Here is a 19,132-nt window from a genome sequence, read left to right as displayed (position 1 = left end):
AGGTTACATTCAAGTTTGAGCAGCATGATTTACTTGCAGTTTATCTCTTTGGTTTTCACAAGTTATTCTATACGCTGACATAATACTTTAACATGACTGATCTGAAGATGGTTGTATGAACAGCAGAAATTACTGTTCAGTCATATTGAAACGTCCCCTAAGAACAATTATATACACGACTGTGCTTAAACTGACACACAATATTTTTAGCGCAACGCAATCTGACTTCCAAAAATCCCTACGAAAGAATGGCCCTGACTAACATTAACCTATACGTTTCACAAATCACTTACCTCACAAAAATCTTCGTTACTCAAGCTACTGCAATACAGCGAGCGCCACTACTGCCAGCTAAATAAAAGATTCAAACTACGGAAGTCACTAACTACTGATAGGCACAGTTAGCAAATGAAAGATTTTAATATAGAACAAACAATGTATTTACCTTTATATATATATATATATATATATATATATATATATATATATATATATATATATCAGTTCATGACACCAATTCTTACAAATTTCAAAACTCCGCCATCTCTCTCCCCAAGTCCACCACTGCTGGCGGCTCACCTCCAACTGTGCAACGCTACGCGCTGTTAGCATCCAGCTGCCGCTGCCCAACACTACAATGGCGAGTATTACAACAATGCCAACCAGCCACCGACTGCGCACGGTACAGCCAGTGATTTTCATACAGAGCGCTACGTGGCGGTGGCGTTACCAATAAAAAAACTTAAACAGCCTACTTACAATATTAACGCGACAACCTGTCAAAAGCATGAATAATCAATCACCTTTTGCAGCGCGAACGGCTGAGAGGCGTGCAGCAACAGAGTTAAAGAGATTCTGGAAGATATCGATAGGAATGTGGCGCTATTCCGATTGCAGTGTTGTGGCCAGCTGCGCTAGGTTCCTCTGTTGAGGAACCGTGGCGCAGACATCCCGATCATGGTGGTCCCACAGTTGGGTGTAAATCTGGCGATTTTGGTGGCCAGGGCAGTACGATAAACTCAACCTGGTGCTCTTCGAGCCACGACGCATACTGCGAGCTGTGTGACACGTTGTATTGCCCTGTTGGTGGGTGGCATCGTGCTGAGGAAGAAAAAAAAAACTGCGTGTGGGGGTGGACATGCTCCGCAAGGATAGATGCATGCTTGTGTCGATCCATTGTGCCTTCATAAATGACGAGATCACCCAGGGAATGTCACAGAAAACATTCCCCAGACTATAACGCTCCCTTCTCCAGCCTGGACTCGTTGCTTTCACACGTTATAATCCGTACCCGTCAATGGCCATATGTTATATGGAGCATAAAACGTGATTCATCTGAAAAGGCCACCTGTCGCCAGACAGTGGATGTCCAGTTGGATACTGACGTGCAAATCCCAACCTTCGTCACCGATGAGCAACAGTCAGCATGGGTACGTGAACCAGGCGCCTGCTGCAGAGGGCCACACCCACCGAACTTCGCAGATTGGTCTTTGAGGAGACACTGTTGGTGGCCCTTTGCTCCATCTGGGCGGTCGGTTCCTCAACAGCTGCACATCTATTCGCCCATCCACATCTCTGTAGCCATCGTTCACCACTGTTGTCTATGCCCCGTGGAGCACTGCAGTTGTCTCCGCGCCTGTTTTGCATAGCAACATTTTGCCTGCGACGGTATAGTTTAACCACGGCGGCATGCGAACAGTTTACAAACTTAGTCATTTCGCAAATGCTTTCACCCTTGGCTCGAGAGCCAACGATCAAGCCATCAGATAAACTGCTCTGTTTCCGCATTACGACAAAGACTGCACTGTTATCCACGTCCCCTACCACCACCCCCCCCCCCCCCTCTCCACATGCTTTATGCGCCATCCATTGCTAGTGCTGTCACAAGTAATCTGTGAGTGGTTATTGCACGTTTCGGTCGAACATAGGCAGTCGCCATATTAATGTGTTTCGACCTTGCAGTTATCAAATTTTAACATCGTATGTTAAGAGGGTCCTTCAATATGTAATGAAACGCGCTTTTTTCCAAAAGCAAGTTGGTTTTATTCACGATTTCAATACCCCATATTATTCCCCATTCTTGTGGCTGCAATACTCTGTTTTTCAACATAATCTCCGCTCAGTGCGACGGCCTTACTCTACCTTATTGGAAGGCTCAGTATGCCCACAAGGTACCACTGTACCGACGTCTTGTTGCATCAATAACCTCCTCGTCATCCAAGGACTGCTTTCTGTGAAGTGCATACTTCATTCGGCCAAATGGATGGAAGTCGGAAGGTAAGAGATCCGGGCTGTAAAGTGGTTAAGGAAGAACAGTCTAATGAACTTTTGTGAGCTCTTCTCGGGTGCACAGTCTTGTGTGAGGCTACAGGTGTCATGGCGAAAGAAAATTTCGTTTGCATTTTTGTGGCGACGAACACGCTCAAGTTGTTTCTTCAGTTTCCTGAGGGTAGCAAAATACACTTCGGAGTTCATCGTTGCACCCCAAGGGGGGACATCAGACAGCACTACCAAAAAATGGTTCAAATGACTCTGAGCACTATGGGACTTAACTTCTGAGGTCATCAGTCCCCTAGAATTTAGAACTACTTAAAACTAACTAACCTAAGGACATCACACACATCCATGCCCGAAGCTGGATTCGAACCTGCGACCGTAGCGGTCGCGCGGTTCCAGACTGTAGCGTCTAGAACCGCTCGGCCACCCTCGCCGGCCATTACCAACAGAGACGACCAGTTGTGCAGTGTGGTGTTTGTGATCCGTTGATCGCCTCGAATGAAAGTGTCGGCATGTTCCAACAATGCAGGGTTCGTAGGCGTGTGCAGCCGGCTGGCACACGAGAGATCGGACAGTTTACGCGTCCTTGTTGCGATTATGACAGACACCTCGCACAACGACTCACTGTGCTTTTGTTCATCATCAGGTCTCCGTAAACGTTTTGCAAGCCCCTATTAATACGTGTCATGCTCTGGTTTTTCGCCAAAAGAAACTCAATGACAGCTGTCTGCTTGGAACTCTCCTCCGTTACAGACGCAGTTTTGAAGGCTGAGTATAGCGTCGCCACCCATGAGAACTTCGTGAACTGCAGTCGCTGAAGCGGGAATATTCCACTATATCACACAACAAACCCCGCATTTTTCCACCTGAAATTTACCAAGGAAAAAAGTGTTGCATTACTTATTGAACGCCCATAGTATTTGCGACCTACACAATTTAACAAAATTATGTAAGAAATTTAATTTTTTGAAATGCCACATAAGACTGCTTTTCGCCATTCCTGATAATGTGAGGTTTTTTCTGGTTCACTCTTATAGCGTTCTGTAGTCTGAGGATTAACATATTCCAAAACAAAAGACGCAGCCGTGAATGTCGAATACGTGAAACTGTTTCTGTGTCCGCAGGGAAAAGTCCGTGTCGTCGCTGCCGGGCCTATGGAAGTACCCGTCGCACCGCGATAGGCCTCTCCACACGGGATGGACGTGGCTTCAGGGCCGGCGGGAGGATGATGGTGCGGAGGGCCTGTGGCGCGTCCACGACCGCCTCTACGACCTGTCCGGCTGGGAAAAATCCCACCCTGGTGGCGCGGACTGGATCACACTCACCAAGGTATACCCGACAGCCTCCACTAACCGCACACACCTTAACTCGTGACTCATTTAGTAGGGTCTCATTTTCATATGAAATACGACCACACAGTGCAATGTCGTCAGCAGTAGCTTGTCGACACAATAGACTCGCCGCACGAGTCCGTTTTTATTTCCCGCGTGACTGTAGTAGAGTCGGTGAGAATTGATCCCTCGCAGTCGGCAGCACATAGAGAAACGCGCAAAATTACATGACGTGAACGCGCGAGATGGCCGCGCCAAGAGTAGTGCAACTATCGGGGAGTCTCTTCTACTATAGGGCGCTGCAGGCACAAGTAACTATGAGAATCAGTCACTAAGTTGCAACTATTACAAGGTGCCACGGGTGAGTATCAACAGAACTTGTCGATTTAATGTCCAATGCCGGATCGACTACCTGGCAATCAGAACGCTATCCATTTACTCAGATACGTAATTTAAGGTTCGAGCAACGCATTAAAAGGAAATAAGGCACCCGTAAATGCATAATGGCTGCCGGCCTTGCAAAATCACTAATAGTAGCATCGATCACCTAGCTACAGAATTAACAGAGAATGTTCAGTCACTGTCCTGACACATATGTAACACATTTGTTGCTGACTCGGTTTGACGAATTTTTAAAATGGGCGAGAGCAGTCACTTAACCCACAGGGTGGCGACCTAAGTCGCATCTAAAATATCGTGCAGGAGACTGAAAACTGATCCGTATTTGATTTTAAGTTTTTTTCACTATTTCCTGGATTGTGACACATCAGTTTTGAGCATCATAGTCTCGGCTTCGTTTACGATCACTGGTCCTCCACAGAGATGCTCTACCACATCTTTCTCGTCGTTCTCACTTATTCGACAACGCTGGAAGGGTTTGCGCCATCTAACCACGATGTAAAATGATGACGCATTGTTGTTGTATACTTCTACAAACTCGGCTTGGATCGTGGTAATGTTTTTCTCTTTTAAATGGAGAAGACGAGTTAACGTACGATACGTCATTTTACGAGGGATATTTTTCTTTCAAGGTCCGATCGGTCGCGAAATGGAAACCACACTTCCAGATACTTGTCTACGTAGCCGCCGCTCCGACTTAGACATTTTTGTCGTAGCTTTGTACTAAGTTTCAATACCTTCGTCATAGAATCAGTCGGCTGTGGTTTCCGCCAATTCTCTAGCTGATCTGCAGCTCGTTATCTGTGACAAAATGCTGTCCTCATAGCCCGCCGTCCATGCAAGCAAGGAGATGAAAATCAGAGGAAGGCAAGTCCGGGCTCTATGGTGGGTGATCAAACATTTTCCATCGAAAACACTGTATGAGCGTGTTTGTTACAGCTCCAGTGGGCGGCCTAGCACTGTTACGAAGAAGGACGCCTCATGATATCATTCCTCTTCGCTTGTTCTGAATTTCCCCTCGTAGACGGTTTCCTTGGCTCGCTTGATTCACTCGCCGAACAAGATCATCGGCTGACACACGCCTCTTTCTTCACAACCTGCATCATGGATGTTCGCACGAGTACGGTGCCAAGGAGAGAACGAGATAACCCTAAAATGACCTATTCTTTAATTCTATAGCTGATGCAGTTATGAATCCCATATTCAAGGTCACTGTCAATACTTGTCGATGTAATCCCTAAGGGGGAGGGGGGCGTGGAGCATAGAGGTGGGGAATGAAGAGGAGGTTAGGGGAGGGGGAGAGGAGGTAGGATGACCAATAACGTCATGACAATGTCATCGAACTGTCTGCCAATCACTTTGGGGCTACGGGGCAATGACGTCTTGGCCAATAGCGTGGCCCTCTCCCTTTGATAAATTTGGCTTTTTAAAATTCAATTGAGTGTCACAATTTTCTGTCTGTACTTCATATAGACAGGAAAAGAATGTCTCTCCACGTCCAACTATCTAGTTTCAACTACTTTTCAAGGTGACCCAACAATCCACATCACCTATACGTAGCTGGCTTTTTGTGGATTAACGCCATGGTAGCGGATAACAAATATTATAGTACAAAACTTTATTAACTTTTCATATATATTTACCCACAGAATACAACTCTCTACTTTCGTTTGGTGTAGTTTTAATAACATCTGGCTTAATTTTTAACTTATACCTTAAATCTAAGTTTGATTCATATATTTCTTTCCCCAGCCTGTAATTTGACAAATACAAAGAAGGTATATTCTCGAATTCTAATACGTATCTAATTTTCTGTCTGTAAAATATTTGTTTTATGATTTTAACAGTTAGTTTTTTTCACATTTAGTTATTCCATCATTTTAAACTCTGCAAATGGTTGTTCTGTTGCTACGTGCACAGCGTGCAGTCTGATACTTAGATATAATACAACCATTCTTTTTAAGCAGATCAGAATGGGAATGGAGCTCTATAAACAGATTTTTCGTGTATCTTTTAATGTAGTAAACATACTCCAATCAATAATGTTCGGCCGACATGTGATCAGTTTCCACTGCTATTTACTGTAAATGCAAACACTTTATATTCCCGTCATAACCAGATTTCTCCTTACACTGTGTTTAAAGCAGTAAACAAACCTTGCTTGCAGACATGCAGTAGCTTCTGCTTTTTCCAACTGGAGTTTACATTCTTCTGTCATGTAGCTGTATTCACCATACACTCTAGTTTTCATTTCTTGACTTCGATGTTATCTACTTCCAGATTCCTTTTTCATACACGTAACACTTTAACCATAATTAGGGGAGTATTTTCTTTAAGGGGGAAAGGTTTAAGTCTGTGTGATACATTGATTCTTTTCCTTAACACCCGTCGAGTGACATAAATTGTGGGTACCTGTCGCAATTTGGAAATATCCACATCCGATGGTATTATGGAATTCAGTGTCCTGGCTTGAAAAAAAATTTTTCTCCTGCTCTAATATAGCACTTCCATGTAACATTTAAATCGTCTTTGCTGGAGTCTGTGTTATGAATCTCCACGTAGTTTACAGGTAGATAATTAAAACTGTATGCAGAGATAGCATAATTTATAAGTTTTTCTCGGTCTCGAGTGCCTGTAAGGCTTACAAGTATACCATTCAGTTTTCAGTTAATCTTATTACCACCGTAGACAAATTCCAGAATGCTCTTAAATACCACATAGCAGCTGTTGTGTCAGTTATTGGTTAATTTGCGCCAATGGAGGCAATTGGCATGGAGCACAATGGAGAATATTGTAAATACAATTTGTTGGTGTCTAATGCACTTAAACAGTCCTGCACAGGGTCAAACACACGATCCATTCTGTAGTTGTATATTGTAGCCTCCAGACTGGCAATGTTCCGCCTTGTAGCCAAAGAAGACGTAAAACATTCTTATAGTTGGGTGTCTGGACACTTTTTAAAATCTATAAGATGGTTACTCATAACTTTGTTCACTCTTGCGTTTGTGATTTGACATATAAATTTCTTATTATCATTATTCTACAGTTGAAAATCATTCACGTTAAACAGTTAATCCGCAACAGTCCAACAGTCTTATCGCTGCACAATATCACACTGCTGTTTCCATGGCAGACTCCTTCCATGCTGCAGCCGTGGTTTGACATTAGATAGTTCTACCGGTCCTTTTTTTCATCAGCATGTACTGCCACCACTGGTTGTTTGAGGTGGATATATCTATCGCGTTCAGTTAACCTTGTGCTTATTGGACGCCCAGTCTCACCTAAATACACAAGTTCACATTCGCACCCTATTTCATACACTCCGGCAGCATGAAACTTGTCAATTGTATCTATCAGGGGTGGCAGAACATCAAGAAAAGTGCAGGATGAAGATCGAATTTCGAAAAGCCCGCGTACTGGCGAAACAGCCGTTTAGTTTGAGGAGGAAGATTAGAAAGGCTACACAAATAGCCAAGCGACCCGACAAAATGAATAGAGAAGACGGGTACCGACTTCCAGCGTCTTGGCTGCCAGCAGCGACAGCTTTGCGGAAGGACAGCTCTCGCAGAGGAACAGGCGCACCGGAGGCCACAGCGGTGGAGGGCACACATAGCGCTGACGCGGCCTAGTCGATACTCGGCAGTTAGTAAACAACGCTACGCTGTGGTCGCCGCTCAGTTTCCCATTCGCCAATTTCCAGCAATGGCAAGCAGTAAAGGAAATTCCAATGGAAAACGCCCATTTCTGCCAATGACAGCAAGCAATGCACAGACCAAAAAAATGAACTCCTAATACCCTTCCTCCTCGCCCTCACACCCAATGACGGCACTCCTCCATAATATGTAAGTATCCAAACTACTGCTCATTAAGCAGTTAGCAATTACACCCTAAGGAAGGCGCCTTGCAACAGTCGCCGAAACGTCGGAATTTTACAGATGACAACGCGGCCTCAAACCCAGAAGAATTTTATCGACTGTGACAACGGCCGCGGAAGCCATCGTTTACATTTAACATCCGGCACTTGTACGACACAATTCAGGCACGTTTGCATGCTTGCATTCAACATTCTGGCGGTTACACCTATTATTAATTTACCAATATTTCACGTTTGCAATTGGTTATCTCGTTTTTACATTAACCTGTGATCTTAGTGTATTAATCACTTAAATATGTTGCTTAAACTTATGTATTCCAGAAATTTCATTACTCTAAATTAGCTACTTTTTGGTGTTGCGATTTTTTCCGTCAGTGTAAAAGTTTTAAAATTATGATCACTCACCACTCAACGCTGCCCTTCCACTTTCTCTTTTGTCACAGTATATATCGGCATGAGAGTGCACCCTGTCATAAAGCAGCATCTTTGGGGCAATGGTTTGTGTGCATTGGAATTTGTGAAATGGACTGGCCTGCGAAAGTCCTTACGTGAACACCTTTGGGATGAATCAAAACGTCTAATTCGTTCCAGGCCCCAGCGCCCATCACTAACTTCTCTGGTTTCGGCTCTTGAGGAATAATAGGCTGCCATTCCTTCACGGAGTTTCAGACACAACACTGAAAATGTTCTCAGCGAAGTCCAAGCAGTCATAAAGGCGAAGAGTGGACACAACCCATATTAATGTCCAATAACAGTTGTCCGCATACTTCTGACCACATAGTGTAGCTCACAGATTATAGTTTGCTTTTGTTGGGAATATTGCTGAATTAGAATGATGGAATTTCAAGCCTGTGTCAGTCACGAGTAACTGAACCCTAAATACAATTCTTCACTCTTCACAAAACATGCCGTAATGGATAAGGCTGGTATTGTTAAAATAAAGAAAATATCAATGTTACCAGTTGCCAGTGAATCAATATTGAGGGGACATTATTGTCAGGTTTAGAAAGTACTGGCCATGCGCCTGCGGAATATACATTTACGATGGCTTAAAAATGCGAGGGATTTTGTTGTGGATGGCAATTCATTTAAAATTACGGATTATTAAATCTGTTATATTCCGAAAACTGTACTCCAAGTAGACTGTATTGAATAAAATTAATTTCCTCACCACAATAACTATTTTTTACATCCTTTAAAATGAACTGATAACGTTGATAAAGAAGTAAACTTGTAACATTACTGGGCATATCCACTAAAAGACAAGTATGGTCCCTTTAATCCCTCAAACCAACCCACCAACCGACCACTAAAAGACATATCCTCTTGTGTAGTGTATTTACATACTCATTATGATGATTTCTTGTTTTGCTAGCTTCTATGTAGCAGATGATGTGGACATGAAAGCACACAGCTATAACGCAGTTACTCGCAGGGAACGGACATCACCGAGGCTTTCGAAGTACACCACATCCGCAACGTCGCGGACGCCATGTTGAAGCAGTTCTGCGTGAGGGAGGCGAGGACACGACGAAACTCACCCTACACTTTTAAGGAGAACGGGTTTTACCGCACGCTCAAGGCTCGAGCACGTGAAGCATTAGCCAATGAAAAATTCGTCGGATCAACAGGTACCATGTACTCTAAGGTAAGACACGATGAACTTAGCGGACAACTCCGTCCTCACTGAACTGGACGCAAAGTACATCGAGGTAACAGGTATATTTTATAATCAACACAATTTGCTATTCCAGTCACATTTAATATCAATATTTACTTCTGTACGAAGCGTTGTGGTAACATGCTGCTTCCATCGAGTGCGCATCTATTAATTAAAAAGGGTGTCCCATAAAGAACGAAACTTTTGAAACGCCTGCCATTCTTGCTCCACAAGTTGGGAGCGCTGAGCATTCATCTGTTTCCTTTGTGGTTAGCAATAGAGTGCTTCACGATGGGACAGCGTGCTGTTGTAGTGAAAACGTATCACGAAGGTGACTAATTTTATGCAGATAGCTAGTTTCAAACTCAAGCGCCGAGCATTTACCCATTGGGTGCTTGCGAAACAAGAGGGGACAACAATGTCATATTGAAAATAATGTTCACTGATGAGACGCACTCTGTGCTGAATGACCTCGGGAACAAGCAAAATTTTAGGATTTGCGGCACAGAAAACTTCCGAGTAATTGTGGAGAAGCCATCAAATCCACAACAAATGACTATGTGGTGTGGCATTTGGGCCGAGGAAATAGCTGGGCAGCACTTGTACAAAGATGATGGTTGTTGTTGTTGTTGTTGTTGTTGTTGTCTTCAGTCCTGAGACTGGTTTGATGCAGCTCTCCATGCTACTCTATCATGTGCAAGCTTCTTCATCTCCCAGTACCTACTGCAAACTACATCCTTCTGAATCTGCTTAGTGTATTCATCCCTTGGTCTCCCTCTACGATTTTTACCCTCCACGCTGCCCTCCAATGCTAAATTTGTGATCCCTTGATGCCTCAAAACATGTCCTACCAACCGATCCCTTCTTCTAGTCAAGTTGTGCCACAAACTTCTCTTCTCCCCAATCCTATTCAATACCTCCTCATTAGTTAAGTGATCTATCCACCTTATCTTCAGAATTCTTCTGTAGCACCACATTTCGAAAGCTTCTATTCTCTTCTTGTCCAAACTAGTTATCGTCCATGTTTCACTTCCATACATGGCTACACTCCAAACAAATACTTTCAGAAAGGACTTCCTGATACATAAATCTATATTCGATGTTAACAAATTTCTCTTCTTCAGAAACGCTTTCCTTGCCATTGCCAGTCTACATTTTATATCCTCTCTACTTCGACCATCATCAGTTATTTTACTTCCTAAATAGCAAAACTCCTTTACTACTTTAGTGTCTCATTTCCTAATCTAATTCCCTCAGCATCACCCGATTTAATTTGACTACATTCCATTATCCTCGTTTTGCTTTTGTTGATGTTCATCTTATATCCTCCTTTCAAGACACTATCCATTCCGTTCAACTGCTCTTCCAAGTCCTTTGCCGTCTCTGACAGAAATACAATGTCATCGGCGAACCTGAAAGTTTTTACTTCTTCTCCATGAATTTTAATACCTACTCCAAATTTTTCTTTTGTTTCCTTTACTTCTTGCTCAATATACAGATTGAATAACATCGGGGAGAGGCTACAACCCTGTCTCACTCCCTTCCCAACCACTGCTTCCCTTTCATGCCCCTCGACTCTTATGACTGCCATCTGGTTTCTGTACAAATTGAAAAAAGCCTTTCGCTCCCTGTATTTTACCCCTGCCAACTTTAGAATTTGAAAGAGAGTATCCCAGTCAACATTGTCAAAAGCTTTCTCTAAGTCTACAAATGCTAGAAACGTAGGTTTGCCTTTTCTTAATCTTTCTTCTAAGATAAGTCGTAAGGTCAGTATTGCCTCACGTGTTCCAACATTTCGACGGAATCCAAACTGATCCTCCTCGAGGTCCGCATCTACCAGTTTTTCAATTCGTCTGTAAAGAATTCGCGTTAGCATTTTGCAGGTATGACTTATTAAACTGATAGTTCGGTAATTTTCACATCTGTCAGCACCTGCTTTCTTTGGGATTGGAATTATTATATTCTTCTTGAAGTCTGAGGGTATTTCGCCTGTCTCATACATCTGGTAGAGTTTTGTCGTGACTGGCTCTCCCAAGGCCATCAGTAGTTCTAATGAAATGTTGTCTACTCCGGGGGCCTTGTTTCGACTCAGGTCTTTCAGTGCTCTGTCAAACTCTTCATGCAGTATCGTATCTCCTATTTCGTCTTCGTCTACATCCTCTTCCATTTCCATAATATTGTCCTCAAGTACATCGCCCTTGTATAAACCTTCTATATACTCCTTCCACCTTTCTGCCTTCCCTTCTTTGCTTAGAACTGGGTTTCCATCTGAGCTCTTGATATTCATACACGTAGTTCTCTTCCCTCCAAAGGTCTCTTTAATTTTCCTGTAGGCAGTATCTATCTTACCCCTAGTGAGATAAGCCTCTAAATCCTTACATTTGTCCTCTACCCATCCCTGCTTAGCCATTTTGCACTTCCTGTCGATCTCATTTTTGAGACGTCTGAATTCCTTTTTGCCTGCTTCATTTACTGCATTTTTATATTTTCTCTTTTCATCAATTAAATTCAATATTTCTTCTGTTACCCAAGGATTTCTAGCAGCCCTCGTCTTTTTACCTACTTTATCCTCTGCTGCCTTCACTACTTCATCCCTCAGAGCTACCCATTCTTCTTCGACTGTGTTTCTTTCCCCCATTCCTGTCAATTGTTCCATTATGGTCTCCCTGAAACTCTGTACAACCTCTGTTTCTTTCAGCTTATTCAGATCCCATGTCCTTAGTTCCCACCTTTTTGCAGTTTCTTCAGTTTTAACCTACAGGTCATAACCAATAGACTGTGGTCAGAATCCACATCTGCCCCTGGAAATGTCCTACAATTTAAAACCTGATTCCTCAATATCTGTCTTACCATTATATAATCTATCTGATACCTTTTAGTATCTCCAGGATTCTTCCATGTATACAACCTTCTTTTATGATTCTTGAACCAAGTGTTAGCTATGATTAAGTTATGCTCTGTGCAAAATTCTACCAGACGGCTTCCTCTTTCATTTCTTAGCCCCAATCCATGATCACCTGCTATGTTTCCTTCTCTCCCTTTTCCTACTGACGAATTCCAGTCACTCATGACTATTAAATTTTCGTCTCCCTTCACTACTTGAATAATTTCTTCTATCTCATCATCATCTCATCATCTCTATTTCTTCAATTTCTTCGTTATCTGCAGAGCTAGTTGGCATATATACTACTGTAGTAGGTGTGGGCTTCGTATCTATCTTGGCCACAATAATGCGTTCACTTTGCTGTTTGTAGTAGCTTACCTGCATTCCTATTTTCCTATTCATTATTAAACCTACTCTTGCATTACCCCCGTTTGATTTTGTGTTTATAACCCTGTAGTCACCTGACCAGAGGTCTTGTTCCTGCTGCCACCGAACTTCACTAATTCCCACTATATCTAACTTTAACCTATCCATTTCCCTTTTTAAATTTTCTAACCTACCTGCCCGATTAAGGAATCTGACATTCCACGCTCCGATCCGTAGAACGCCAGTTCTCTTTCTCCTGATAATGACATCCTTGTGAGCAGTCCCCGCCCGGAGATCCGAATGGGGACTATTTTACCTCCGGAATATTTTACCCAAGAGGACGCCATCATCATTTAATCATACAGTAAAGCTGCATATCCTCGGGAAAAATTACGGCTGTAGTTTCCCCTTGCTTTCAGCCGTTCGCAGTACCAGCACAGCAAGGCCGTTTTGGTAAATGTTGCAAGGCCAGATCAGTCAATCATCCAGACTGTTGCCCCTGCAACTACTGAAAAGGCTGCTGCCCCTCTTCAGGAACCATATGTTTGTCTGGCCTCTCAACAGATACCCCTCCATTGTGGTTGCACCTACGGTACGACCATCTGTATCGCTGAGGCACGCAAGCCTCCCCACCAATGGCAAGGTCCGTGGTTCATGGCGGGGAAGATGATGGTGGAAGCGCATTAACAGTGGTCGGCGAACCAACCGCAAGAGAGACATTTCGTGGTCTGAACTGGACTGAGTGAATACTGAATTAGTTTGGCTTCAACAAGATGGCTTCACCTGTAGATTGTAACAATGGATTTGTGATAAGAGAGATTCCCTGGCCGGGTGATTTCTCGCAATGATGACGTGAACTGGCCACCAAAATCTTATGATTTGACACCTTGTGATTCCTTTCTGTAGATTATTTTTGAAGTCTTTTGTGCACGCGAAGAAACCACAACTTCTTCCAGAGCTCAAGGTCAAATTCAGAGTTTGATTTCAGAACTAGAGGTGTAAGTATGTTGAAAAATTATGGAATATTTCATCGCAAGAACGAGAGTGCGCCTGCAGAACCTTTGAGTTACAACATATTTCATACACCACGCAGGTGGCATATACTGCAATATTATGTGAATTACTTAATTTCGTCAATAAATTTGTATGTTATTATGCACTCAGTGGTTGTGTTCTTTATAGGACACCATTTATATGTTTTTTTATGACTGCATACGCCAGAGGTACGATAGTTTTGTTGCTGAGCGTGCAGGTGAGATTAGCTGCTAAATTCTGCCAAGTAATTTACAGGGGGATACGATCCAAATAAAACTGTTAAATAGAAAAACTTCGGTATTTAATTCCACTCGTACACACACTAACAGAAATGTCACATTTATGGTGTATGTTATCAGACAAAATAATGCATTATTACCCGAGATGTATCTGATAATGGCATCATGCTGCCGAAACGAGTCGTACTAAAGGAAATATTGGTATTAAACATAATTAAAGTAGCAAATTGCGTTGTTTATAAAATTCTTAACAAAGCCACCAACGTCACCTAATCCATATAACGTGGATAAATTTAGGTGTAACAAGGTACATGCTCCAACCAATTAAGAAAACACAGTGGCCAAATTATTTTTTGCTTATTCTACATTTACGGACTCATATTTTATGTCTGACGTAAACAGAAAAGTTAGTTAGCTGTCTTCGTTTGCTATTTGACCTCGGGAAAGCTGAACTTAAACTCAGATTGTTGAAAGTCTAATTGAATCACATAAAACATTTAAAAATTAAATGTACATGAGTAATAATAATTTAAACCTGTGGCTACGTTAGGAGGGAGGTACTGGCGTAAATGAAATTGTGACTATCATTTTCTGTTTCTTTCTGGACACATCAGCTTGTAAAAGCATTGCCCATGAAACGGAAGGGCCCCAGTTTGTGTGTTTGTGTCCCGGCCTCGCGCACAGTTTTAATTTGTCAAAACGTTTCATGAGAAAATTGCGCTGCATTGCTTTGGAGTAATCCATACAGTATTATCGACTCTGTTCTCCACAGGGTATTTTTTTAGATATTTTGTTATATCCAGTGTTATGTTTTTTGCGATTTCCATATTGATTTATAACGAAACCACAGTGTCTTATTTAATCCAAGACCATACTTGGAAAACGCCCCAAGATTTTGCCAGGGTAAGGTTTGAGTTAATGAAATGCAAACTGCCCCAAGGTGGGCGCCAAAATGTATACATTAATCTTTGATACATATATTAATATGATTATGGAAACAAGCTCACAGTGGAAACCAATTAATTGAAGGATTAATATTTGGAAACACTGTTGTTTATTTTTTGATGAACAGTACAAATATACGGAGCGATTCCGTAATGATGTTACAAACTTTCAGGGATGGTGGATTAGGGCAATTGGAAATGTTGTCAAAATCTGACTGAATATTTCTGCAGCTTTTTCAGATGGTAATCCAATACAGATAACTGTATCGTCTGCAAAAAAACTGAGGTTACTGTTAACATTATCTGACAAGATGAACAGAAACGATCTCGATATATTCCCGAGGGACATTCCTAAAGTTACTTCTGCGGCTGTCGATAACTCTCTTCGTCCAAGGTAATATTCTGCGTCCTCTCTTTCTTTAAAATACTGCTCTTTCTTATGGTTATGCTGATATCTATGAATAGTGCGTGAGTATAGAGCGTTGACGAACTTAAATATTGTCAAGAAGATGGGAGATATGGCGTATACTGTGGTGCACAATGTCGTTCCCAGCGCACATCAGACGTGGGTTTGCTCATCAGTGTAGGCAGCAGCAGTCCAAACATACTTACAAAAATGGTTCAAATGGCTCTGAGCACTATGCGACTTAACTTCTGAGGTCATCAGTCGCCTAGAACTTAGAACTAATTAAACCTAACTAACCTAAGGACATCACACACATCCATGCCCGAGGCAGGATTCGATCCTGCGACTGTAGCGGTCGCTCGGCTCCAGACTGTAGCGCCTAGAACCGCACGGCCACTCCGACCGGCACATACTTACACTGGACTCGTATTCGGGAGGACGACGGTTCAAACCCGTGTTCGACCATCCTGATTTAGGTTTACCGTGATTTCTCCAAATCAGTTCAAGCAAATACTGGGATGGTTCCTTTGAAAGGGCACTGCCGACTTCCTTCCCTAACCCGATGGGAGCGATGACCTCGGTTTTTGATCCCCTTCCCCCAACTAACCAACTAAACATATTTCCCTGAGCTGCATCAGAAGTCTCCGTCTTGTGTTCAGTATTTTAAATTCTGCCTCTGAAGAACAGTACAAACATTGATTTTCAAATTTTTCTTTGATTAGTTGCAAAGCTATGTATGTGATCGTGTGACAGCAATTGCTAGTGAGCTTACTGTGACGAGCTGGGTCACACCATTCACATAACAACATTTTTCCGCTTCTGGAGCATTGCTTTGCGGTGTTGCGTCAAGTTTTCTTCTTTAATTGATCTCTCATTTCTAATTCAGATACTAGATAACGAAGAAACCACCACAGAAAAAGCACTAGTAATGGAGGGTGAAGCTTTGACGATGCCAGTCACTCCTACGCGCGTAACACCAGAAAAATCGTCAAACAAATTTCGGCCGAAGAACCCGAGACAGAAGCCAACAGCCAATATGTCTCTTAGCTCCATGTTTGGTGTTGATTGCGTTTCCAGGACATTCTGGAAAATGCAGAAAGTAGTATTTAAGTAACAATATTTCCAATAAAATGGAACGATCCATGTGGTGCAATGTTATGGCCTCCATGTTCAACTCATCGGAATATCTGGGTTATTTATTTAGACACGCTTGAAAGAAGAAGTTATTAGTACTCGAAACTTTACCACATTTGAAGGTGTGAATAAACTACGACACAAAATGTACGATAGGGCATGTTCTATTGGATCGTTTAGCAAAACTTGGATGCATCAGGATACGAAAATCACTTTTTGTTTGTTGTGCAGCTCTCAAATAAGAGCCCATCTCTATTGCCTTTTACTATCTCTTTTATTATTTCGTGAAATCTCTATCTTATTTTCCATTTAACTATACTTTGCAAGAGATAGTCGCAGTTTTTTGAACTTTAAAATACTCTGCAAAATATAAACACTGACTATAACTGGACAAATTAAATTTTAACGATAACGAATGATCAGGAAGAACGCATAAAATAGCAATTAAAATTTGAGGAAAATTTTCATTGTAGTCGTTGCGAACTACATTGATCAACATACACAGTGACTTAGCAGGACCACAAAGCGATCAATACTGTATGTAGATTAATCAATCACTGTGGAGTTTCCCAGTCATTTTTCTTTTCGATAGTTGATAATAAGAAACATGTGTGGGGAGAAATTTCTCTGTTTGCTGTTGTTGCTACTGGAGGAACAACTGTGCATGTGTATACTGGAGGCTGTGAAGGGTTTGAAAGAACCAGAGGATAGTTAATTACATATTTGGCGCAAAGGAACAAATCCGCTACTTTTGTACAAACTGCTCCAGACGTAACTAGTTCTTCAGGCGCCCCCATTTTTTCAGAAGCACCTAGTGAAAACTGCACGATGCCTTTCTACGAGCTAGAAAGCGCATGCAGTGTGCGCCAATCCAATGCTTATCACCCACCGATGTGCCATAATGCAGAATTGATTGCGATTAGGATCAATGGGAACGGGCAACGATACCGTCCTCCGATTGATCCGTGCTTGGAGTTACCAGCGGGTCTTGCCTAGATGTACCAGTTTGTGTCAATTACTGTGGTTGTAGATTCATGCTGTATGAGGGTATAATGATCATTGTAAGTACATCACCGCGTTTCTTGTAAGAGGGCTCGATCACAGAAGAATGATATTCTTCCGAAACTAAGGAGGGATATGTTGGACTCTTCCACGGTGGAGTGGCAGCTTTCATTTACATGTGCGACAACGTCCTTAGCCACAGTGCTGAGAGACTGAAGAAGGGGGGCATTACGCGATTGGAGCGCCTGCAAGTCCTGTTGGACAGGGGATACTTCTATCTCGGACACTTTCGGACCAGCAAACCGTATTGACGGAGAAACTGGATGTCCTGCATACACAACATCTGAACATTGTCCTAGACAAATTCAGATCGTACTTTGTTGCCTGTGACTGTCAGAAGCCTCACTGTTCTAACGGGTGGGTGGGGTAATAAAAGATCATATAGTTTCACCATATGTCTTTGAGGGTCTCCCCCCCCCCCCCCCCCTAATGAACCAGGACATCACCGTTGGTGGGGAGGCTTGCGTGCCTTAGCGATACAGACAGCCGTACCGTAGGTGCAACCACAACGGAGGGGCATCTGTTGAGAGGCCAGACAAAGGGGTGGGGGGCAGCAACCTTTTCAGTAGCTGCAGGGGCAACAGTCTGGATGACTGACTGATCTGGCCTTCTAACATTAACCAAAATGGCCTTACTATGCTGGTACTGCGGATGCCTGAAATCAAGGGGAAAACACAGCCATAATTTTTCCCGAGGGCATGCAACTGTACTGTATGGTTAAAATGATGATGGCATCCTCTGGAGTAAAATATTCCGGAGGTAAAATAGTCCCCCATTCGGATCTCCGGACGGGGACTACTCAAGAGGATGTCGTTATCAGGAGAAAGAAAACTGGCGTTCTACGGATCGGAGCGTGGAATGTCAGGTGAGTACTGGGTTATAAATACAAAATCGAATAGGGGTAAATGTAGGAGGAGGTTTAATAATGAATAAAAAAATAGGAGCGCGGGTAAGATACTACAAACAAGAAAGTGAACGCATTATTGTATTCAAGATAGATACGAAGCCCACACTTACCACAGTAGTACAAGTTTTACCGCAGATGATGAAGAGACTGAAGAAATCTATGATGCGATTAAAGAAATTATTCAGATAGTGAAGGGAGACGAAAATTTAATAGTCATGGGTGACTGGAATTCGATAGTAGGAAAAGGAAGAGAAGGAAACGTAGTAGGTGAATATGGAATGGGATAAGGAATGAAAGAGGAAGCTGCCTGATCGGATTTTGCCAGAGCATAACTTAATCATGGCTAACACTTGGTTTATGAATCATGAAAGAAGGTTGTACAAAAAACCAGATGGCAGTTGTAAGAATCGAGAGGCACGAAAGGGAGGCAGTGGTTGAGAAGGGAGTGAGACAGGGTTATAGCCTATCTCCGATGTTATTCAGTCTACATATTGGGCAAGCAGTAAGGGAAACAAAAGAAAAATTTCGAGTAGGAATTAAAATACATGGAGAAGAAACAAAAACTTTGAGGGTTGCCGATGGCCTGGAAGAGCAGTTGAACGGAATGGACATTG

General features: G+C 42.6%; 1 protein-coding gene across 6 annotated transcripts in view; it reads left to right on the top strand.

Annotated features, from left to right (window-relative positions):
- LOC126330748 (cytochrome b5-related protein-like) overlaps positions 1-19,132 on the top strand; it is an 81,089-nt gene that overhangs the window by 38,695 nt on the left and 23,262 nt on the right. For all 6 annotated transcript variants that reach the window (XM_049996396.1, XM_049996394.1, XM_049996405.1 and 3 more), the window contains exons 2-3: positions 3,402-3,606; positions 9,317-9,529. In XM_049996396.1, the coding sequence (XP_049852353.1) occupies positions 3,402-3,606; positions 9,317-9,529 (418 nt within the window). The remainder of the gene's footprint in view (positions 1-3,401; positions 3,607-9,316; positions 9,530-19,132) is intronic.

The sequence above is a fragment of the Schistocerca gregaria genome, chromosome 2 (genome assembly GCF_023897955.1).
Source record: "Schistocerca gregaria isolate iqSchGreg1 chromosome 2, iqSchGreg1.2, whole genome shotgun sequence".
Classification (NCBI taxonomy): domain Eukaryota; kingdom Metazoa; phylum Arthropoda; class Insecta; order Orthoptera; family Acrididae; genus Schistocerca; species Schistocerca gregaria.
The sequence above is the reverse complement of the archived record's forward strand: the minus strand, read 5'-3'. Positions and strand labels throughout refer to the sequence as shown.